The sequence below is a fragment of the Manis javanica genome, chromosome 9 (genome assembly GCF_040802235.1).
Source record: "Manis javanica isolate MJ-LG chromosome 9, MJ_LKY, whole genome shotgun sequence".
NCBI classification, from domain to species: Eukaryota; Metazoa; Chordata; class Mammalia; order Pholidota; family Manidae; genus Manis; species Manis javanica.
The window spans coordinates 8,831,107-8,856,113 of record NC_133164.1 but is presented as its reverse complement, the minus strand read 5'-3'; the positions used below and the strand labels follow the sequence as shown (position 1 = coordinate 8,856,113).

At 39.2% G+C, this 25,007-nt stretch overlaps 1 protein-coding gene across 1 annotated transcript in view; it reads left to right on the top strand.

Moving 5' to 3' along the window:
- Positions 1–25,007, top strand: part of ITGBL1 (integrin subunit beta like 1) — a 186,694-nt gene that overhangs the window by 80,800 nt on the left and 80,887 nt on the right. The window contains exons 4-7 of the mRNA XM_017676074.3: positions 3,029–3,151; positions 6,903–7,043; positions 9,022–9,162; positions 18,153–18,299. Of these exons, the coding sequence (XP_017531563.2) occupies positions 3,029–3,151; positions 6,903–7,043; positions 9,022–9,162; positions 18,153–18,299 (552 nt within the window). The remainder of the gene's footprint in view (positions 1–3,028; positions 3,152–6,902; positions 7,044–9,021; positions 9,163–18,152; positions 18,300–25,007) is intronic.

The following is a 25,007-nucleotide window of genomic DNA, read 5'->3' as shown; positions in this document are numbered from 1 at the left end:
CCTGGAGACTGAGTTAATTGGCAACCAAGAAAGAGAAGCAGTCACATGGCATGAACACAGGAGTCTGGCACTTCTGCTGGGCTTCCATATGCCGTATCTTGGAGCCTTGGTTGTGAATTCTACTTGAAGGGTGAGGCAGGAAGTCTCTGAGATGTTGTCAACTCCCCACATCAGCCAGGAGTGGTTGGGATGTTTGGATGGAGGTGAGTCTGCCTGTCGGGGGGTGTCAGTGAGAAATTGTAGAATTCAGAGGCTGAGGCTGCTCCATCCTGTCTTTCCTGAAAACAACGACTGCATACACAGCGCTAAGTCGCACCTTACTTCCAAACCATGAAAGGCTCCAGCATATTCCAACAGATGAATTCTAAGAGCTTTAGCCAATATCGTGACCTTCTACTCTCTGCCTTCAACCTACTCTTCTCTCCAAACTCAAGCCAGAGTCTTCACTGTTCTTTAATTGTCCATCCTGTTCCTTCGCCTGGGCTCTTGCCCCAACATTGCGATTCTTTTCTCCATCTCCATTTGTTGAAATCCTAGCCGGCTCCAGAACTGTGCCTTTCCTCCTCCCACACCCAGACTGAGATTTATGCTTTCTACAGAGAATTTGTCACAAATCTGTTGCCAATGCCTTTGCATCATCTGGTTTCATATATGTATGTAAAAATTATCGATCATCTAGCTCTTTCTTCTGGCCTATGATTTACTTAGTTTTAATTTTAATCATCTGATTCTCACCTACAGCATCTAGCACTTGCCCATTAATAGAATAGGCAGCAAGAAACTTCAGTGAATGGGTTTGCAGATGGTTCAAAGACAGCATGAATAAATGTGAAAATGTAAAGGAAGAGCGATAATTAGAGTAAAAAATGAGATGAGACAATACCATGAATTATAGTATTAGATTTGAAATGGACTTTGATAAATTGAAATAGTTTTTAGGAAAAAAAAACACAAGAAAATGAAGTTTAATAAGAGTAAAATTCACATGAGAATTCTCAAGGAAGAAAAATAATAAGCTCAAATTCTACAAAATCACATTAATATGTGAGTGTGAGAGGAAAAACTCTTACAGATAATAGCAAATCACAAAGACCTGGGTAACAGAATGGTGTCGAGGGTATGAAAACAGGACATTGTGGAGCCCGAGAGTATGAAGTGAATCTGGAGAAAATGTCCGGGAGTGTGACTTCTCTCCCTGATATCTCATAGGAGAAGAACCCAAAGGTCTCTGAAAGCCTACCGTGTACTAGATACACAAGCATTTTTAGAAAGATGCTGAGAACTGTAGCTCTGTGAAGTAGAAATTATTTGCAGATTAGGAATCTGAGAGTTAGAGATAAAAGTACTGACCTCAAAAATATGTAGCTAGTTGGGATTAAAACCTGGATTTGGCTACAAATGTACCTTACTCTTCAATCTGTGCCCTTTCAAATACACCTCAAACAGAATCGCCCACATCCAGTAGCTCCACTCAAATGTCAGTATCTTTGATTCCTCCCTGTCTTTACTCCTCATCCTAAGCACTCTATTCTTTGTCCTGAAAATAATCCAGGTGTATTTGCTTCTTTCTACAGCCGGTGTCGTTACCCTGGTCAGCCTCGGCCTTCTCTCCTTCAAATATAATAACATTTCCTCATGTCCACTTTTGCCTCATTTCTGCTCATTTGCCATATGACAACCAGAGTAATTTGGTAAAAATGTGCACCGGGTCACGTGACTCTCTTGCTGAAAATGTATCTATGGCTCCCTGTTATTCTTGGGTTAAAGTTGTCCATCCTTTATGTGACCTTTTAGGCTTCTGTAAACTGCATGTTCAGCTCCTTATTCATTTATTACCACTTTCTGCATTATTTCTATATGCTATCCCTCTTTGATTTTTTTCTCTTATTTCCTCTCTTTCTACAGAGCCCTTATTGCTGCTCTTGCTGGGGCTGGGCCTCTGCCATCTCACTTATCTTGGCTGTTACTTCTGCTTGGCCTACAGCTCTCAGCTTAGGGGCTACTTTCCCAGGGACTCTATCTCTGACCCCCAGGTCCCAGTTAAATCCTCTCTGTGTGCTTCTGCAACACTTTGCATTCCTCCATCTATTTTATCACATTGGCTTTTACTCATATAAAACTCTAAGTGGGAGATGGTGGCTGACTTGATCGCTGTTGCACTTCCAGAATCTAGAATAGCATCTGGTGAACGGTAAAGTCCCAAGTACATACATGTTGATCACTGTAATGATCAATTAAAAATTGAAAGTACATATTAAAAAAGAAGTTCCTCAAGTGGACCTCTCAATATCATTAGAATGCTGTTGTGCTGTCAGTGAAATCACTCCTGGGGGTTGCAGCCCAGTCCTCACACTTGGCCAAGTGTATGGCGTGTGAGAGGCCAGATGACTGCCGGGCCTCTGTGGTCACTGTGAGCTGCCCTGGGGTTCTGGCGAGGCCCCAGGACTCTATGCTTAAGAAAACCCACTCTGATCCATTGTCATAGGACATATTTATCAGTCTAACACTGTGGAGATGAAATTATTAGGGACACCTAAGATTTTAATTTATGCATTTGCTAATGAATTCCACAAATATTTATTATATAAATAGTATGCTCAAATATTGTGCAAAGCTTTAAGTAAATACTGGTGAGGAAGATAAGCAAGGTTAGTTCCCTTATAAAGCTTAGGATTTTCTGCCTTACTTCACTTCAAATTCAGGTGTAATTGGAAGATACTCATTCATGCTTTGGATGGATGGACATGGATAAGGTAGCTGTGTACTTGGGGAGATCAAATTTACATTCATGGAATTATTAGAGGTCAATCATAGTGGCTATGTGGTATGAAAAATAATTGCTGTACTTAAAATAATCTCGAGACAGAATTCTGTTATCTAGCTCATCATACCCACAGTGATACATGATTAGAATATTAAACTGCTTTAAATTGTCTATATCCTTGAAAGCAATAGGTTAAAAACTCATTATCATATCCATTATTATATGCATTTAACAAATAATTTTTGCTTTGTTTTGATGGTGCAGGTACATGTCACTGTGGCAGGTGTAAGTGTGATAATTCAGATGGAAATGGACTTGTTTATGGTAAATTTTGTGAGTGTGATGATAGAGAATGCATAGATGATGAAACGGAAGAGATATGTGGAGGTATGTATACTAACTGCAGAAATTAATATAAGTACTTGATTGTTTTTTTACTTGTTTCATTGCACTTTTATCCCTCCATAAAATTTCTACACTGTTCATTAATTTAATCTAAACCTGTGTTTGGAAAACACTTCACATGAAGAGAGGTAGACCAAAACATTCAGAGTAACTGGTACTTCTTAGATGCAAAATCAGATTGTTCCTGGTGGAGAGCCAGGTTGTCATGGCAATAGACAGCTGAAGTTGGCTGAAGTTAGTTCTAGTTGGACTAGTTCTGAAGTTGTCCTAGTTGGACTCCATCTTCTCTCTCACCTTTGTCACTTTTATTCGTCCCTTTTTCCTCAATCTCTCAATTGCATGTTCTACTTTCATTCTCTTTCCCTTTCGAAACCATTGCCTTTAAATGGTCTGTGTCCAACTGGGGACATTAAAGGCCAATAGAATTATTAGCCTAGAATCCATCCTTCCCACCACATACTTGGATAACATTTATCATGGCCCTTATGTGCCACCATTCCCCAGTCCATTTTCCTGTTGCACCAGCTCTAGCATGTGCCAGGCTTACTGGTGCCAAGCATTGCTGTAAGTACTTTGTGGGCATTAGACAGCCTACCCAGGTCATTCCAGCATTTATAGTGGAATTTAGACTCATGTCTGGCTGACACCAGAGACTGTGCTCTTGACTGTTCACCGTGGAGAAGTGCCCCAGTGCCCTGGAGTTTGGAGCTCCACGATGAGAGCCCATGTCACCCCCTTACCTATGGGCAAGCCTCTCCCAGTCTCTGTTTGCAGCGGTGGCTGGCCCAGGGGAGGGAAGTGGAGAGCGGCCAGAATCCCCTAAGTCTCGGTAAACTTTTCTCAGCTGTTTTAAATGTTTTACCCTGAGAAATGGCCTCATATTTCTGTTGGTAAACAATTGCTTATTTTGTTAATCTCTGACAAGATTCTAATTCATGGAACCGTATCTTGCACATGGAATGGGTAATTTCAGAAGAGTATTTTCCTTGGAAATATCAGGGGTAAATGGGGCCAGGAGGAACCAGAGGGCCATAGAGAAAGTGTCACCACCATAGACGAGCTGTCCCTTTGTCACAAAAACAAGTTGTCGTTTCAGCTCCTGGGCCGTCCCGATACCCTCTTCTTCTGCTTGGTACTTTGCCTATGGTTCCCTTGCTGTACAATCCACCAGGATAAAACAAACACAAAAACCTTCATTTTTCAAGCCAGTGACCTAAGCTAGATGCTGCTCAGACAATTCTGCTGAAGGGCTCAGTCCAAAATGATTAGAACAATTAGATAAATCCACCCACAAATATTATGTATTTGTCCTCCTGATGTTTCATTTCCAATTAACGGAGATCAAAAGAGAGGAAGGACACTGGGTCAGTGTATCCTATGCACACTTCCCAAAGCAAAGTCTGTTTGCATGTGTAAATAGAGACATTTAACTTGAAACACACAATAGGAGATGTTTAATTCTCACCCTTTCCACCTATTATTTCCACTTGTTTGAGGCTTAAGCAATTTCTTGGTGCAAAGCCTCTGCCCGCAGACACTAGAACCCCAGGAAACGTCCTGGGGAAAGGGGGTGACATTGACCAGGATTGTATGTCTTCCTATGAGTCATTCATATGGAACCAGTCTGTTGAGAAGTGATTCTGTCGCCCAAAAGGGAAGCAATCCAAAAGGAGATACTCTTGCTCCATCAGTTCACACAAAGCAAAGTATGTTGTTTATTGTCTGGAATGTGTACTGTCCTGAGGCTTATATTTTAATTATCTAATATCTTGGTATAATATTTTCATTTGGGTTGTGAGGATATGTGCTTAATTTTCCATATCTGCATGCCAGTAGAGTGTTACATGATTTTTCTTCCCTACTCACCTCTCTCTCGACTTAATACTGAATCAATGTTTCAATACTCAACCCTAATTCAATACTGAATTTAAAAAAATAGACAATTTGGGTGTGGAGAATGTAGATTTATGATCATTTGTTACTATCATGGTGATCTTTACCTAGATAGCAACTAGCATTAATTTCTTGAAATTGCAGAGGAAATAAATTCTTGAAGTTTCCTGAAACTTCAGAGGAAATCAATTCTAGCTAAAGAAGTTAATTAAGTCTTAAAAAAATACCCTGACTCCTAGGAAAAGGTTTCAGGACACAGTTGTCTTGCTTTTATCTAGGGTAATCCTCACATTCCCGAGGCTTGTGATACAGTGCTGGAGTGTGATATTTTGTTTGAGTGTGATATTTTGTTTGTGTGTGCATGTAGGGATATTTTTAAGTTCATAAATAAACTATACAGCTTTTATATTTTATTATTCATGAAATCATTTGATAACAAATTAAAATTAAAATTTGTTGTAGGGATGATCACTGTCTCTTAGGTGGGGGAGAGGTCTTGTGTGGGCACTCTGAAACAGCACATTTAGGCAGAAAACATGGCATTATGTGATTGGGTTGCTGCCTCTCACTCTGTATCTCATTACAGCGCGCTGTTGTCTTCAGCAGTTGCGCTACTCTCTTTGTCCCTCTGATGAATGACTGCTTGAAGGAAGTCTCATCTCATGGACAAGAATAGGATAGAAGGCCAGAATATTCTATTGTATTTCCACCTTTTTATGTTGAGTTTCACAGGCCCTACAGATGCCATTACCATTGGCCAGAAATGCCATAGTGTTTAAAAAGAAAAATAGCCTCACGATTTCCTGTGGGCCCTCTGGGATTGTGGCTGTGGGAGAAGGAAGGGGGAAGAACAAAACCATTAGCCATGGACTCTGGTAAAACGTACATTCCTACAAAACAGAAAGAAAAGACCATAAAACAAAACCCAGCATGACCCTGGTTTTCATCATATGTACAAGAATAAGAACATACAGACATTTGCGGTTGGGTGGCACCTGCAGAAGGGGAGGGTGTGCTTTTGAGGTAGCTAGAATGGCCGGCCATCTTTCGGGAATTTGCTAGCTAAAGATGCAGGAAGGGAAGGGGGAACAGTTCATTGCAGGCTGCTTGGACGTAAGTACAAATGAGCCACGTACTGATTTCACAAGCGGTGGGAGCTGAAGGGGTGTCGTGGCTCTGGACACAAAACAATGGCATGCCCTTATTTATCATCTGTGTCCCCTTGACAAATAGGAGAGGGATTTGATTGTGAGACCAAAGATCCATAATGGTTTATTGGTCTAAATGAGCACTAAACACTGATTTAGCTGAAAACCTTTTTCTGCATGGTGGAACACAACAGCTTGTAGGACACAGTTGAGTGGAAAGATGAAATATTTTCTCTGGTTTATGAAATGGTTGCATCATTTATAATGTGCATCCAAGTGAATATGCACTATTGGTTCCTTAATAGTTGATTTCAAATGAAATACTTTAATAACTAATTCAAGAGATTCCCTTAGAGTGAATGCTTGCATACATCTGAGTTTGATGCATACATTTGAGTTTGCAAGGTAATAGACTCCCACAGTCTTTTGGGTCATTCCTTGAAAATTCTTTCATTTTAATCAGCTACCTGGCTAAGATAACTTAGAGGATAGCTTGCTTTATGTGTATAATTATGAAGGTATAGGCACAACTATGATGTTTTGGGGGCAAACTATATAATTTGGTTATTTTAAGCAAGGACTGTGGAGCGGGTATATTATTTCCAAAGGCAAAAATGATCACAAAGAGAAAGTTAATTTTGCGTTTTAAAGTTGCTTTTTCCCTCACTGTGTAAAATTCGTTTTGGGTAAAGGCCATGGAAAGTGTTACTGTGGAAACTGTTACTGCGAGGCTGGTTGGCATGGAGATAAATGTGAATTCCAGTGCGATATCACCCCCTGGGAGAGCAAGAGGAGATGCACGTCTCCAGACGGCAGAATCTGCAGTAGCAGAGGTGTGTCATTCATACACGTGTGTCATTCATACACGTCACTACACAATTGGGAGGAAAACAAAGCTCTTCATTGCTAACACTTTCTTCTCTGCATTTCCTTCAGGGTGGGAGGAAGTCGCCTTTTATAGTGTTTGACTTTGATGAAATCAACATTTACTATCTGAACAATCTTCTCTTTCTTATTTTTTATTGAGTGGGAAGCAGAAAGATAAGCTTCACTGAACAAATAGTTAACATACGGACTGTAATTTCTTTGGCGGCTGTCCAGAAATAGCACAGTACAGCTAAAAGGCAATTCTTATATATACTTCTGTTACATGTCTCTTGACTAACAAAACTGTCTCCATCATGAGCATCTAATTATCCAGAGAGCATTAAAAAAAACTCTCTTGTCTTAATTATGAGTAAATTGAAAGCTTGGTTGCCATACAGAATTGATAGAAGTCATTTAACTTTTATATGCAATAATAAAAAATGTGATAGTGAACACAGAAAATATAGAAGAAAGTGTGTATCAAATAGCCATATGAAATTCAAACTGACTTTAAACATGAATTTTAAAGATGTATTAGTATGGCTAAGGTATGATAGTGTGCGCTCTTGATGTCAAATCAGTTTTAAACACTTCTAACAAATCCTTGAAAATACTTGTTTATGCATAGAGAAAGGAATATTCTTGCCACATTTTCACCTCTGCCAATATGACATCCCAGATAATTGTGACTCAGTGTTGTTTTAGTTTTTCCCACCCTTGTCCCTTAGCAATAGTAGTTTGACTGGTAAATATGTTTCATTTTTATTAATCATTGTTACTTCTTTACAAAAGTTCCCATTGCTGTTCTTTGACTGTATCTATTTTGCTTTAAGCATATTTGTCCTTTAAATGTCCTTTAAATATTGTTTATATTTGTGAAATGGCTTTTTGTCTTGTGTGTGTGTGTACATACATATATATATATGTGTATGTACACACACACATGTATGACTATCTGCTCCAGCTTTTTTAGTCTTTAGTGTTTTGCTCCCAACCAAAGTTTTAGACTTTTTTTGTAGGTAAATATTTCTTTTTCCTTTCAGTTATTTGTTTTAGGGATTTTGAATAGAAAGGATTTATTTTATATTTAATGGTTTTATATTCTTAAATCCTGTGTCTAACTGGAGTCTACTTTGTTGTAAGACATCAGAAGGGGGTTTAACTTTACTTTTCCCCCAAATGATTAGCCGTTTGCCCTCCAGATGATTATTGATAATCCACACAAAGTAAATATGATCTACAACTGAACACTTATCCTATGCAAATCTCCAAATGACCAAAGTTATAGTTTCTACTTGTTCCCCAGCATCCTCTAAACCTGAGCTCATCCGCTCTAGCAAATGTTATTCTGCGTCTTCCTTAACATTCACTTTCTGTTCCAGTGACACAGAACTCCCAAGATCCTTCTTTGCTTCTTGCTTTCTTGACTTTCCTTGAATCGTTCTACCTAACAACCAGTCCTAGAACATTTCTCCTGCGCTCTGCATCATCTACCCTAATTACATCAGCCCACATTGATTTCCCCTTCTTCAACCTCTTATAAGAGTTTTCTCCTAGTTTACAAAACATTAAAATCATACTTGTATTGCTTGGTCACTTTCTTTCACTAGCTTCTTTTTTTTTTGTCAAATAGATAGTAAACTTCCTGAAGCAAAAGGATTATATCTTATGTTAATCATGTTTTACTGTTTTCGAGAGAAACCACTATAGTGCTAACGATACATCCCACAATCTCACATAATCAGAGACTTAGATAATAAGTTTTGTTTATTAAAGAAGCTCTACTTTACATGATGTTCTACCTTTGTAGAATTTTTTTTCTGAACATGTGTATTTTCCAAATAAAAATAAGCAACAGTTTAAAAAGTAATTTGTAAGGTGCTTTCTTTCATGATTTTTCTTCACTAGAACCATATAAAAGAAAATCCTTTCTCCCCCTTCTAGGGACTTGTGTGTGCGGTGAGTGTTCCTGCCACGACGTCGACCCCACTGGAGACTGGGGAGACATTCATGGGGACACCTGTGAGTGTGACGAGAGGGACTGTCGAGCTGTCTATGACAGATACTCCGATGACTTCTGTTCAGGTACACACTTTCCTGATTCCTACTTTTAAATGAAAATATTCAATTTCGTCTTTTCAGGATTCATTCTGATTCTCTCAGAAACTGTAAAAGAACTGGAGGTGCATTCAAAAGCATCTGATATTCACTGCACTCCTACCAGGAACTTGGAAGACCTTCAGAGAATTTACACAAGAGATGGAAGTCTCACTCCTTAAAATCAGTCTAACTCCTCACCCAGGAGAACCATTGCCTCCAGATACCTATCACTCAACCCTGACAATCCCCAACTAGCAGACCAGATGACAACGTGCACGATAGGCACCATTACTGATGTGTACTCAACTCTGGATAATATGGTTCTCATGGCATCTTAGTACGTTAATTCTTGGTTTAATGTATATACTAAAATGATTCTGTGAATTAGTCTAGGATTCAATATCAATTAGTGGATTAGAAATTGTATTCCATAAATATTTATGGAGCAGATACTATGGCATCTGGGCTACTGGCTCCAGGTATGACGGAGGTAAACATGATCTTTGGCTTCACAGAGCTTGCAACCTAAGTGCAAAGGAAGAAATACCCTGCCTGAATTTCTAATGGTGCAAAGGAAAAAAGAAAGCAGTTAGATTGATCTGAGAATGTGTCATTTAGCAAAAACAGAATGATGGATTTTCAGTGCAGCTGTAGTTGACAATCCATAAAGCAGAGACATATGCATTTTCATCTTTTTAAGCTTACTGCTGGATTGGTCTTTGCAGACAGATCGGAAACTCCACTGGTCTCCTGGGAGTTTGCCAGCAAAGGGAGATGGAAGGGCTGCCCTACTTAATCTCATATTGTAAAGAGTTCTCTGGCCCAGCTGAGGGGAGCAGCTGCCACAGCTTCTCTGCACAAGGACTTCCCTTTCCTAATTATCCTTCATACTCTGGAGAATTTCTTGAATGCTTTGTGAACACCATTCTGTTGAGGGGATGCCCTTTTCAGAGTTTTGTATTATTAGATATTTGTGTTCTTTGTTATCATTGTCAATACAGTGGTAATAAAACAGTTGACAATTATTGAGTGACTCTGTATGCCAGACACTGTGCTAAGCACTTTCCAGATTGTTCCAGACTTTACTCTTCATAAAAATCTATGAGGTAGGGAATATATTTATTTTCATTTTATAATTGGGGAAACTGAGGCTTGGGAAAATTCCATAACTTGCTAAGAGGTAGAATGGAAGTGTTAATGAAGTCTAGGAATGGAAGAAATTTAGATTCTTTCTTTCCTCAAATGTTTGTTTAAACTTCAATTTAATATAACAAACGTTTATTGAGCACCAACTATGCTAGAGGCACTGTGAGAGATATTTGATAAGGGCATAAAAATATTTTAAAAATCGTGCATTGTACCCAAGAAATGTACTACTTAGCAAAGAAAACTGCCACACAAACATAAAATTTTAATAAACCATGGTATGGGAGGTGAGTATATTCATGAATTTGTTACTTATCTGGCCACAATACTGGGGACACAGCAATGAATGAAACAGATGAAATCCCTCCTGTCATGGAATTACATCCCAGTGTGCCTGGACAGGCAACAGACGAATGAGTAAGCAAAGTGTACAGTAGGCCTGTGCTGTGTTTTTCTCATGGGTAAAATGAGGAGGGGAGGAACAGGGAGGTGTGGGCTTGTTTGACATTTTGATTCGGGTGATGGGCTGTGGGTGTGGTGGCGGGTGGCTCCTGCACTGCACGCTGCTCTCAGGTCAGCAGCACACACAGGTGTGCCCTAAAGGCAGACTTGCAGGTGAACGGATGAGGACTGCATCTCGGGCAGAAGGAATAGAGGCACGTGATCTTTGCAGGGGACTGGAATCAGATTAGTTATTACTGGAATGTATAAACAGCCGAAGGTCAAGTTAGTGAGAAACAAGAGCTGGAGGTAGTATTTCACTGCAGCACAGGCTCTGTCCTGGCGGCAGGGGCGCTAGCGACTGTTTCAGGAGCGGAGTGCCACAGTCGCAGGTCTCTCGTCTGGTTGTCTGGGTCCTTGTGGGTGCCATTTACCGAAATGGGGAATATAGAGGGACGTTGTGAAATTCATTTCCACACATATTGAACAAAAAGGACCAGTGACAACCCAGAGTTGCTATTTTTTTTCAGACTGTTGAATAGGTGAGTCTAAAGAATCAGGGCTGAACATGAGCAGTTAGTCACCAGCATGGAGTTGGCAATGAAAATGAATCTGGGGTTCAGGGAATGCCATTTATTAATGGCATTTTAAGATTGTGAGGCAAAGTATGAATTAATACAATTTAAAATAAGAAAATAAAAGATAGTCATTCGGCTATATATAAAAATGATGTTTATGACTTTCTGATAGAATGCTTTAAAAAAAATAGGTATATTCTTCTTTGTTAAGATCTTCATCCTGATTTTGGAGTGGGGTTGAAAAAATGCAAAACGCCTCCATAATAGGGATAATTCAGGGTCATGTGTGCTGATCTGTGTCACAGGAGGGGCCAGGACTGTGGGGTGGAGGTGGGCAGTGGCACGCAGTTGACCCTTCAGTTGTATAAGCTCCCAGTCCCTCTTGCCTGTAACTTAGGCTTTGAGGCACTACTGCAGATCGGGTAGGTGAAGGTCATTAGGAGCCCCCCATTGGAATCTGAATTGTCCACCTCACCTCCTCCTTCCCTTCTGCCCTGCTCTCTACTCTTCCGTGTCCCCCGAGACTGCAGAGCAAGTGAAGCAATCAGGTGGTTCCTTGCTGTGCGGTTGGTGGGGTTTCTCATGGCAGGAACTTAGCAGAGCGTGCTTATCCCTTTATATGCGCTCTCCATTCTTTGGATGTAGACGGGTAGGCTGGGGGAAGGGAGAAGGTAAGAGGCTGTGTTTGAATCAGAGAACATTAGTCTAATTGTGATTTATTTTTTATCCATTTGTGGAGGTGAACTTCATGTAGCCAGTGCCCCACAGCCATCCACACTTAAAATGAGGAATTTAGGAAAGAAGAAACTTACTAGCAGAGACCTCACTCCTTCTAAGTTGTTTTTCACATCTCATCCCGTTTGTGTTCACACCCAGAGAGGGAGACATTATTATCTACATTTTAACAGGAGAGCAAACAGGTGCAGAGAAATGAAGTAACTTGACAAAGTTCACACTGCCACTGAGTGTCATCTGAAAACACATACGGCCTAAGTACTCATGTAATTTAATTTCCAGGTGATGCAAATTAAATTCTTCAATTTTACTTTATTTTTGTAAGGAAGATCTGTCCTCTGGGTGCTCAAAATTCTTATAAAACTAAGCTTCTCAGAACATAATTATGATGTGGGGTAGGTATCAATCTCTGGAGTGTTTCTTCATTCTTAGCTAGATCTATAAATTTCTAAATATTATGTATAGGGAATTATTAGTCTTCACAGTTTTCCTAATTGCCAGCCTAACTTGTGCCATAGGAAGGGTACGTACAGTTGATTATTGAGTGGGTTGATGCCTTTGCGTTATGGAGCCCAACTGTGTCAGTTTTCTCTAGTGGTTCATGCTGGGCTGGAATGTAATAAGGCTCAGATGAAATGCAGCTTTATTTTTAGCTCCCATTCTTGCCATTCTGAGGGTGTCATGCTTATTTAAGCCTAAGGGAAATCTCCTAAATGGGTTAATTTACATTGGCTCTCTCAATGACTTTTTATCTTATTCATTCATTCCCATTCTACCCATTCTTGTATTTAACAATGCACTTAAATGTAAATATTTTGTGTCTATTACATCATGGGTACAGAAGATACAAATATTTTAAAACAGGCTCCTGGCTAAATTAATCAGTTGTATCTATTTCCTCTTTCATTCCTGTCTGTTGTTCACCATCCACATGGTGTGTGTGTGTGTTTATGGGCATGAATTCATACACACACACACACACACACACACACACACACACTCAAAGATGATACTATCGATAGCATTGCAGTGTGACAAGAATGACCAGGACCTGACCAGCCATTCTGAAAGTACCAACTGCTATTTGTTAGTTGAGTCGTATGAGCTTCTCCACTGAATTTACTTCCTGATTCTGAAAGAACTCCTTTATTCCCAATGGCTGCTTCCCACTCTGGTCTATTTCCACAAATCCCATAATTGGAAAAATATGCTGCAGTGTGACCTTGAACTCTCTTTCAGTTTTTCCTTCATATCAAAATGATGAAAATGTAAGGTTAGCCCTGGCTTTAAATTCCATCAGTTTGGAAAATGGAATCATTTGACAGAACTGTATCATATGAGGAAATGTGTCGTTGTGGATTTTCAAGGCATTAAGGAAAGAAACTGAAGGAAATGATTAAGTATATTCAGTTTGCATTGTCTTGAAAGGGAAATCAATATATTGCATGGATTTTTTAAAATAAGTGCTAGTTAGATCTAATGTACTCTCCCCAACTTTTCCTATTGATGATTTTCATATTACTTTGTAAACATCCAATTATAATTCAGGAGCATTTTTGATCATTTGAAGGGAAAGAAATATCCTCTGCAGCAGAAGGCTGTTTGTCCGGAGCGAATGCGACCTGTCTGGGTCTGCTGTCTCTGAGACAGCTTAACTCAAGGCAGTGAGTGCAATGGCTCCAAAGGAAGAATAAGTCTTGGTGTCAACAGCCTCTCCTGTAACGGCCCGAGAGAGCCTTCAGGGTCCCTACCTGCCCGGCGTGGGCATGGTGCCCTGCCCTGTGGTACAGACAGGATTGTGATCCCATTTACACACCAGCACTAAATACCATGTTGTTGTGTGTGTGTGTGTGTGTGTGTGTGTAATGCATGCTCATTGGTCTTTTGAAAGGAATTCTCTAATGTGTATTCTCATGTTTTCTATCAGGGATAAACATTCTGCACCTTTCATCTCTATTTTGTTGATCCTCTGCCTGCACACTTTACAGGAATACTTGTTAGAAGCAGGGAAATAACACCTGGGAGGCCTGATACACATGTACATAGATGCGACACATGTGCAAGGAAGCAGTAAGGTTCAGATCAGTGCGGAAAATCAAATATTTTTAGTTCCCTCTCTTTAAAGATGAAGTGAGGTGAGACTCAGAAAGGTGAGCTAGTGACATATGCAGAGGGAAGGCACAGAGCTCCTAATTCCTCCTTTTATGGCTCTTTCACTACTTATTTACAAAAACCCATGATATAATATGTTACAGCAGTCAAAAAATTTTCATGCTAAATAGATCTTGTCATTTCTAAACTCTTTGTATAACAAAACCAAGCATTTTCATCTTAGTCATTTTATCCCTATAAAATGATTGCTTTTCTCCCTTTTTGGCATAACTTTTATGCCGAAGTTGAAAAACTAGTAACTCCAGAGAGAAATTTCAATTTCATTGTATGGTTTCCTGTCTTCTCCAAAAGACTTAGTGCCTGTTTCAGAACCCGGTATCAATACCTTGCATTGTTACGTGATTTCCTAACTCCACCAATGAAATAACTAAGGATTTTATAGAAAAGGTACAGTACCATTTAAAGGGGGATCCATAACATTCTGAAATATATCTTGGAAGCACATAACTTTGAGTTAGTTATTGAAGGATGTAGGATATAATTCTCATTTCTGTGAAAGTAACAGTTAAATTTCTGTTTTAACTTGTCAATCTCTGTCAATACTATTTTTCATCTATTATAGTAGAATTATTCAAACCTTTCTCTATTATTTTTACATTTTCTTCTTCTGTGCTTTTCATGGGGACATTTGATTTAGACACTCTACTTTCCCAAAACAGTGAAACCTTCAGCAAACATCTTGTGTGCCACTTTCATCATCTAAACTGGTTGCCATGTATTCACTGACTCTCAGAAGTTCATTCATTGTGGATGATTTACAAGATCACCCATATCTTAAAAACCCTTCTTTCTTCAGTGTGAACTTCTCCAAATGATGTTGAGTGCCGATGGCCAAGTGTAGGAGACTTCTAAGTGGATGACTGAGGGGAAGGAGTGGCTGCTGTGAACTAGATAATGTTCCCTCACTTCGATACTTTTCTATTTAGAGGCAAAGCCTTGTCCTAAAGCTAGTGGCAACAGTGACCTGTGTTATCAGTCCACCCCGGTGTGTGAGATGTCAGCTGCAGTGGGTTGTTGAGAGTGCTTTGATGGGTGAAGGCTGAGGCTGAGGCAGAAAGCACAGGAACTTTGGTACCAGCACGCACATGGTGAAAGTGCAGACACATTGCATGTGTTCTTCCCAACTTTGCTTGGAGTTGGTGCTGCCTGGAGGTAAAGCATAAATTTGTAGGAGTCGTCCTTGGGAATGTTCCTGATGCTGCATTAAATGCACAGGAAGTAAGAGACCTTAGATAAACAGCAACTTTGAAACAGACTTTAACAGTTAAAGTACAGTTAATTCGCTGTTTTTTTGGAGTGAATGGCTTTGAAATTCTTGGAGACAGGTGGTTTCATCTCAAGGACCATTAGATGAGCCACAGCATACTGGACAGAGCACAGAACATGCTGTCAAGTGGCGGACGATGAGTTGGTACTTGGCTTCGTTTCCTCCTCTGATTGTACTAGAGCATAGAAACAGCAAAGGGATAGAGAAACAAAGCTACAGTAACAGCAGAACATTACTGCTGGAAAGCAAAGAGACTAAGAAGGGAGTGAGGAAATAGTATGATAGGAAACCGGAAAGTGAACATGGGGCATAAAGTTAAAAAAGCCTTTCAGAGATTTTGACTTTTAGATCTAGAGCAACTTGCATTCCTTTTTTCAAAAATTGTTAAGGCATCCACAATTCATCTGACTTCTTTTGATATTAATTGGGCCAGATTTTCTCTCTAAAAAATCTCTTAAAATGCTTCTGATCATTTTCATGGATTTGTTTTATTCCAGCACACATTTTTTGAATGTTGACATGTGAATGAACCTCAAACAGAAAGTGCTCTCTGCTCCTAAGCCTATGTTTCAGCTGCAGCATCTGAGCACACTCTGCCCCTCAGCCAGGGGCCTCCCTCTGCCTGGATTCCTGCTCCATCCGGGGCCCTCCCACTGGCTGTGCTGCCGCCTGTGACCTCTGGCAACTGCAGCAGGGGGCGCCCCCAGGCCACTTGGGATTGCCTGGCATCCTTGCCTCCTGGATGATTTCTTCTTTGACAGGCTATTTAAATTCCCAGGAGGAAAGCTTTTCCCCCTTCTCATCTGTTATTGTTGAAGTATCAACTTATCTTCCACAAAGACAGTATGTTCTGTACTCTGTCCAGTATGCTTGTGGCAGATCTCACTGTCCTTGAGATGAAACCACTTGTCTCCATGAATTTCAAAGCCACTAACTCCTGTAAGACAGCAGAATTACCTGTACTTCAAATGTTGAAATCTGTTTTAAAGTTGCTATTTATCTGTGCATTTTCAATGCAGCTCTATTTGCAAATTTTGCTCTAAATTTTGAGGGTGGGAAAAAGGGAAGGAACCTCCTCAGCTGGGATAAATGGCAAAAAGCCACAGAATCCAAAAACCTCTGAAAATGTAACTAATATAAATATAGCTAATAAGTTAAACTACTCTAATAAAAATTCTTATATTTGAAGGTCTAAATGATCATATTCACATATCATATTTTTATTACATGTCACATTTGATCACATATTGCATATATTAGCAATTCTAAGTTTCTTTTCCTTTAAAATGCTGAGCTGTGAAGCAGTGTTAATGATAATGGTTTACTGTTAAGACTGTTACATTGCAGGTGCTTAATAAAACCGTGTTGAATTGAAGTTAGTAGTAAGTGGGAGATTTGGATTCCTTAATATCTCACTCTACTTTTACCTATGATTTAATGAGTTATTCCATGAAGATCCAGGTTAATAGAAGGTGCTATCATCCAATTCTTCAAACTCAAAATATAGACATCTGTCCTCAAACTCATGGAATATAGATAAAACAGGCCAATCTTCACTGAAGGCCAATTTCCATGTTGTATGATATATATTAATATCAGATGCCAAAGACAAAATAGTGTGTACGTTCATTCATTAGCATTGTGCTGGACTTACTTATAAAGTGTAATTCCACTTCCTTTAATATTCCTCAGGCATTTTTACAGCAATCAGAAATCCACTTTATTTTGCATCCGTAATACTGTGTATCTGATTGTTCATTAGGGGTCAGGGAAAGTTCAGCTAAGTCATCTTGTTTTCCTTTTTATTTCTACTTGGTGACTTAAGTGGGCTCAATGAATAAAAATAACAATAGCTCAATTTTATATAGTATTTTAAGCATGTATTATGTGCTTCCTGATAATATATTATTATCCTGTTTAAGAATGAAGAAACTAAGTTGCAAAGAGATTGACCTTTGACCCGCCCTGCTCTGTAAACAGCGGGCTCAGAACTTGAACCCATTTATTGGATTGATACCGTAGGATGTTTTTACTCTACCATACCACTACTCGGCTCAGTTCTTTACAGGCTTTGTATCCATGTATAAATAAATTTAATCTTTCCTGACCTCTGTAGTGTATGCTAAATGCATCTTCAAGGAACGTGAACTCCACACAAGTTGCTGGTTTCAGACTGAGTGTTTCTGGTTAACCATGTAGTATGTAGTTAGTAAAAAAGTAATGAAAATTCAGTGTGGGGGATTCCAGAAGAGATTCCAACAGAGATCCTGTTTCTAAACCAAATTGTCTTCCCTTTCCTATGGCTGTCCTCCACGTAAATGACTTGCCAAATCCATCAAATACTCCATTTGGGCCCCAGCAGACAATATGATCACAGGCAGCTGGGTTTCTATAGAGTCACAATGAGGGCCCCATGACCCTGTTTTTTATCTGGAGTTGTTGCTTTTCTATACTGTTCATGGTAGATCGGTTTACATCAGGTATTCAAGAGCCTGAGAAAAATATGCCTTTGCCTCAATGTTTTACATGGTGTTATTAAGATTCTGACTCATTTGTGACATTCGCTGTTGAGAAGAAAACGAATTCTGACTTCATCATATATTTTCTCATATTTTTTTACTACGCTCATTGTGAAGGTCATGGGCAATGTAATTGTGGAAGATGCGACTGCAGAGCAGGCTGGTATGGAAAGAAGTGTGAGCACCCACGTTCCTGCCCGCTGTCGGCCGAGGAGAGCTTCAGGAAGTGCCAAGGCAGGGGTGCTCTGCCCTGCTCTGGAAGGGGTAAGTGAGGGCTCACGGGCCTCACCGCTGTGTCCTAACCCTCTGGGTCAAATGTACGCAGTTCGCATGCATCTTACGTAACAGACCGCTGAGATCCCTACACGAGGAGGGACTTGAGTCTTCTCGGAACTAATAATACACCCAACTGCCATGAGTGGAAGTACATGGGAATATGCAGTCTCCTCTCTCCCTGTCTCCCTCTCACACACACACACACACACACACACACACACACACACGCTCTCTCTCTCTCTCTCTCTCTCTCTCTCTGTCAGTTTAACTTTAAGGTCTGTTTCAATTTCAGTTCAGTTCGATGTTACAGTAAAAAAATAGAGTTTGGATATTTGCTTAAAGCTTTCTGAATGAGACCATCTAATTGTTCACTGACATTTCTGAAACTCAGTAACATTGTGTTGAGGAGATTGTTGGCTTCTGAAAAAGCAGAATGTAAACAGATAGCTCGGAATGAGCTTCTCTTGTTTTAGAGGCAGGGAGCCTCCAGTGGGCTCCTGGTACCAGAACGGTGCAAACTGGCGGAGAAGGAGAATTCATCCAGAGGAGAGCTGGTGCCATTCTTTCTTTCTTATCAGAATAAGAAATTCAATTTCACCTCTCACACGAAAACGGTGAAGTTAATATGAAATATGCTTTCAGAGGAACTGGTAATTGAAGTTATTATAATATTTGTTCATGAAAGAGAGAGAGGAGAAACACTTCCTTTTACTTGAATCTTTGATTGGAAATCTAATTTCATGTTGCTGTTCCAGTTTTGAAAAATGATTTTCTTACTGAGATATAACACAAATACCATACAATTCACCCTTTTAAAATGTACAACTAAGTGGATTTTAATATATTCACAGACTGACCCAACCATCACCCACTATCTCATTCCAGAACACTTTTGCCACCTGTACCCCTTACCACCTGTACCCCTTTACCCTCAACCCTTAGAGAACTTAATCTATTTCCTGTCCCTATGGGTCTATGTATCAGGATACCTCATATACATGGGATCATAAAATATGTGGTCTTTCTGCTTCTAGCCTTCTTCAATTAGTGTAATGTTTTCCAGGTTATAAATAACCTTGTGGCATGCACCTCACTCTTTTTTATGGCTGGATAATACTCATTTGGATAATGCCATACCTCATCTATTTATCCGTTCATCTGTTGGTGGCCATTTGGGAAGTTTGTACTTTCTGGCCATTATGAATCATGTTCTGTGAACATTCACATATAAATCTTTGTGTGGATGTGTGTCTTAATTTTCTTAGGTATATACCTATTAGGGGAGCTGCTGGGTTATATGGTGACTCAATGTTTGACTTTGAGATATTGCAAAACTCTCTAAAGTGGCCACACTTGATATTCCAACTAGCAGTAGGAAGGTTCCAACTTCGTCACATCTTTGCCATTATTTGTTATCATCTGTGTTTTTTATAGAGTTCTTTATGTAGACAACTCCCAAGTCTCCAGGATTATTTGTATCATAGGTATTCTCCTATACTCTTTTATCCCTAATGATTTTGCATAGGATAGGATATGAACAGGAGAAAATTCTTATTTCAGAAAGATTTCTGACTTGCCCCATCTTTCACCAGTAACCTCAAACAGGGACCACTGTTGAAACTGCATTAATACATTGTCTTTATAGTGCTGGAGTAAGCCTTTCATGCTTTTAAAGACTAAAATTTAAAAAGATTAGGATTTAGTATTCCTCAGACTACTGTTACATATTCACTCATTCATTGTGAAAAATAACAAATTACATAATCAGAAACGCATATAAAATATCTCTCAACCATAGAAAAATCACTCTTAAAAAATATATATATATATTTACCAAGGCTTTGTCATTTGTCTCAATTTTTAAATTAGTGCTAGTGCAGGAAACTACTGTGAACTTTATATATCAGTCTCTAATGAACTCTGGCAATCACATATTTGTCTCTTAGCTGTCCAGAGATTCACAAATGTATTTAGCTACCGTTTTTAAGCAATCAAATATACATAAAGTTTATTTCATTAAAAAGGTGTTGTATATACATATAGGATTACAGTATTTTAAATTTTTTATAATTCATATAAGCCTTTTGAAGTGCTTTATAGATAAATAATAAGAGTCTTTAGTTTCCTCAGAGGGAAGTGGAGGTATTGGTGAGTGAAGTGGTTTCCCAGAGAACTGTAACAAAACGTAAAAATTTTGAGACTAAAGACCAGGGGTGCATGAGAGACAGTCTGGTGCTCGGACCAGTGGTCTAAGACTGCCGTCCATCTGCAACCTCACTGGCACTGGGTGTTTTAAAGCAAACGGCCAATATGAAAACTTCTAAGGGATTAGTTTTGTGGTTTATGAAGGACAGCGGCAGCTGTGGTCACCTGTGTGAGGAGAGCCATTACAAGGCCCGTCAGTCCTTGAGCCAGAGTGCCTCAGCAGCCCACCAGCTCGGGCCGAGAAAAGAAAATTCCCCCAGTGGGCTGTACTGCCATTCCTCCGTGCCGTTCTCTTCAAGGGCCCACTGAGACGTTTTTCCACTGGAATTTAAATTAGAATTCTTGCTCTGGCTGGTGATGACTCAGTGTGATCATTGTGTCTTGAAGGCGGGGAAATACATCAGATAAGCTCTTAAATTCTCTAGTAATTCTGTGATTCCTTGATCCCTATTCCTTATTGCCTCTAAGTATCCATATATTTCGTGACTCTCATATAGGCAGTTGGGATATATTGTTATTCATTTTGATTTCTGTCCTGGGGGCTGGGCATGGGGGACAACTTTTTTCTCATAACAGTGTTCTGATCAAAAACTTGAAATGGCTTATGATAGGCTACATGTTAGTTATAAACTTTTGTTGACTTAAAAATATGTTTTTATTATTATTGAGGTTCTCCTCCTGCGATGCACTTGGCTTGGGCCAAAAATGTAGCAAAAGTAATGTGCGTCACTTCCGAGTCAGCTTGAGGGGCAGTGCCGAGATCTGCCCTCTGTCTTTCCCCCCGGCCTGGGGTTTGCAGCGTTCGCCCTGGTGGCTGATTTGGTAGCCTGGGTCTCTGAATGAGGGTGATTAGCAGAAACCCCTGCTGACCCACTGACGACCTGTAACACGAGTGAGAAATACATCTCTGCTGTTTTAGGCAGGGGAGAAATTCAGGTTGTTTGTTATTGCAGCAGAATTCCTGACTCATACTCTCTTCCACATATAAAATTCAAGGAACACAGGTAAACCACAGCAAACCCAATACAAATCATGTTTAAACCCAAAGAGATAAGCAAAAAAAAAAAAATAGTGGAGGTTTACAACTCTGTGTATGTCTTATGAGTATCATTATTTCAATCAAAATGAATATAAACGTGTGTATGTATATATAAAACAGGTGATGAATTGGTTCTATCAACAGTGTTTATGTGCACTTATTTAATAGGTAACATGCTGAGACCATAGAAGGTATTATCTTTTTTAATACCCCTGAAAATACAATGAGGTAGGAAGAAGAATAATGACTCTTCTTTTTGCAGAAAAATAAATAAGAAATTTGAACGGCTTGCCACCTTCCATAGTAAGTGCCAGGGGTGCCAGTTTTAACAAACTTTCCACACAGGCCCTCTAACTGCAGAGCTGCCATTTTAGATGATTTACTGGTACTTTTAACATGCCAATGTGCTGAGCAACATGTAATAAATATATGTCTTTGAAATAAGTATTCTTAGGCAAAATCTTTGATAAGGCTGTGTAATATTCCACAATAGGGTTACAGCAAAAGATTTTAATAGATCCTCTTTTAATAGATATCTAAATTGTCTCTTACTTTATTCAAGTTCTGAATATCCTAATTTACATTCTTGCAGCAGGAGATTTGTACAAATCCTTAGTGTTAGCTCCTAGATGGGGAATGCATAGATCCAAATGAATAAGAATATATTAAAACTTTTCAATAAAAAAATTGCCCAAACTATTCATATTCTCTAGAAAAATTGTACCCATATTCCCCCCTACCAGGAGCATAGCAGGGGCTCCTTTACCCACCAGTTGGGACAATTTAAATAACCTGGCAGCTCTTCTCAGTGTATTTTGCTCTTAGTGTTATAAACTTGGCATTTATCAAACTCCTTTCATTGACTTCTGTAATCATCAAAACAAGTGATTTATCTGCAGGCATTATTATTCAGAGGCTTGTGTTTGCAGGGTTTGCCTTCTTCGATCATTCACCCTTGTGTCTAAGTCATCTTATTGTTTAGTTCTGCAATCCCATGTGCTTTTGTTGGCTGTCCTCTGTGCCCTTTGGTTTTCTTTAATCAGACCCATTCTAAGAGGTTATCGCATATGTTTTTTAGTTCTTAAACACACATAACCCCCACAAGGGAAGGTGAGAAGTAGAGGAAGAATGATAAATGGAGGCTAATTATTTAAGAGTGCAGCTTCTAAAAAAGAGAAACGATGTCCTCATTTTTATCAATTAGTATGTTTTAATTAATGAATTAAGCAAGTTGGTTCAATTCCCTTAGCTAGGAACATACTTTCAAAGAGTAATAGCATGCCAGATTATCACCATCTGGAGATTTTTCAGTTTAAGCCATAATTTATCTCTCTCTTTTACTGGCAAAGCACATCTTTAAATTTTTTTGCTATTATTTATCAGAGGAGTTTCCCATAATGCATGTATTTTTTTAACCTGTGTTTTATACTCTGTCACTTTTTGACAACCGAAACTTTTTCTTTATTTTTTAGTTCATGTTTGCTGAGATGTTAATTTGGAAGAGAGAAAAAGTTGAAAAATTTTTTGAAGTCCTCTAAACGTTTTGATAGAGAGATTTTTATCTTTATTAAAATTTTATTACAGCTTTAGTGAAGTAAAAGTGATATACAAAAATAGCATGTATTTAATGTATACAATTTGATGAGTTTGGACATAGGACATATGCACATACTTGTGGTGCCATCGCCACAGTCAAGGAAATACACATACCCATTACCTCCAAAAACGTCCTTGTGTCCCTTTACTTTAGTGTGTATGTATGTTAAGAATGAATAAGATGAGAAGTATCAAAAATAGTCAAATTTATAGAAACAGAAAAATAGAATGGTGGCCGCCAGAGGCTAGGGACAGGGGGAAACGGAAGTTGTTATTCAGTGTGTATAAAGTGATGCTGTTCAAGATGAGTGAGTTCCAGAGAGCGGCCGTACAGTGCAGTGCCTGTAGTTAACAGTCCAGTGTTGTGGACTTACAAATCTGTTAAGAGGATAGACCTCGAAACATTTTAAATTAAGCACCATACCACCTATTGTGATTTTGATTATGTTTTAATAATTCTTGGTGGCCTAATTAAAAATCTTATTGTAGGTTAGCAGCAGTGGGATATGCACAGTTTGCAAGTGACGGGGAGCTCTGTGTGTTCTTCCAGGAGTATTTGCAGACAGCAAGTGGGATTCACATTTCCTCTGTTCTGAGTATCCAGGTTGATTGATCCTTTTCATCTGCCAGTGCTCAAGGGCCTTGGAATAGTCATGTGCTAAATTACGGCATTTCAAACATAGTTGTCAAGGACCGCGGCCAAAGAAGATAAAGGAATGACCCTGTAAAATTAACTTCTTTACTTTCCTTATCCAGAAGCAAGCGTCCTGCTTTTAGAGATGCACTAAATTGGGAAAATATCAGTGAAAATTGGTAAATCATGCCAGAAACAGATGTCAGTACTTTGCCATAATATAGACGTTCAATGATGAGGAATCAGCTTGCAGAGCCCCAGAGAGCCGTCCGTGGCTCTTTGAGCACACTTTGAAAACAGCACCCACTAGTATGGCTTCCATATGTTCTCTAATCGGGGAATGACCCATAGTAGTAAAATGGTATCTAGGAAGAGAAAAGCCTACTTACTATTTGTTTTCTTGTATTCAGAAAAACTTACTAGAATGTCTTAAATTGTAGGTGCATCCTATATGTCACAAAACCTTAGGAATGTAAACATTATTTATTATGATTTTATTAAAGACAGAACAGAGGCAAGAAATTGGAATCCAGGGAAGAGTCCCTGGGGTGCCTCTAGCATCCTTTCTCTGCATCCTCACGATCTGCTGGACTTCTGGGTGTTGGGGCATTTTCTATCCTCATGAGAAGGCCAGAGGTAGAGGTGCCCAGAACCGGGGGTTCACAGGAAGATCCTGATGAAATCTATAGTAAATCTCTCATTCATATGAAGAAGTGGTATTTACTACACTAAAGGCATAATTTGCACGTATTAAGGAGAACTGCCAAAAATAATTGGAAAGAGCCAATTAAATAGGAAAGAAGGTCTTGTGCGAGGTGATTATTCAGGGACTCCCCTTTCTGGTGAATTATTTATGTTCCTTACTTAAATAAGTAAGTAATTATTTGTGTTCCTTGTTTCCCTTTCTTCATTTTACCTTGCCTTTCTTCTTGCCATTTTTATATTCAGTGGTACAGATATGAGAAGAAGAAACTCAGTAGCTGAACTGAATAATTCTGCATATCTCTCTAAAAGACGGTAGAAAATATTTCAGTGGGAAATAACAAACAGTGTTTTGTTTAACTTACCAGAGGTTTTTCTAACTGATAATCTAGGAAACTGTATCACTCCCAAGACCGAGTATTTTTTGTGTTCCAGTCAGTGATCTCACCTAAATGTTTTATCGATGGCAACAGAACATTTTGTGTCAAAGGTAGGAATTGATCCAAATAAATAGACAATT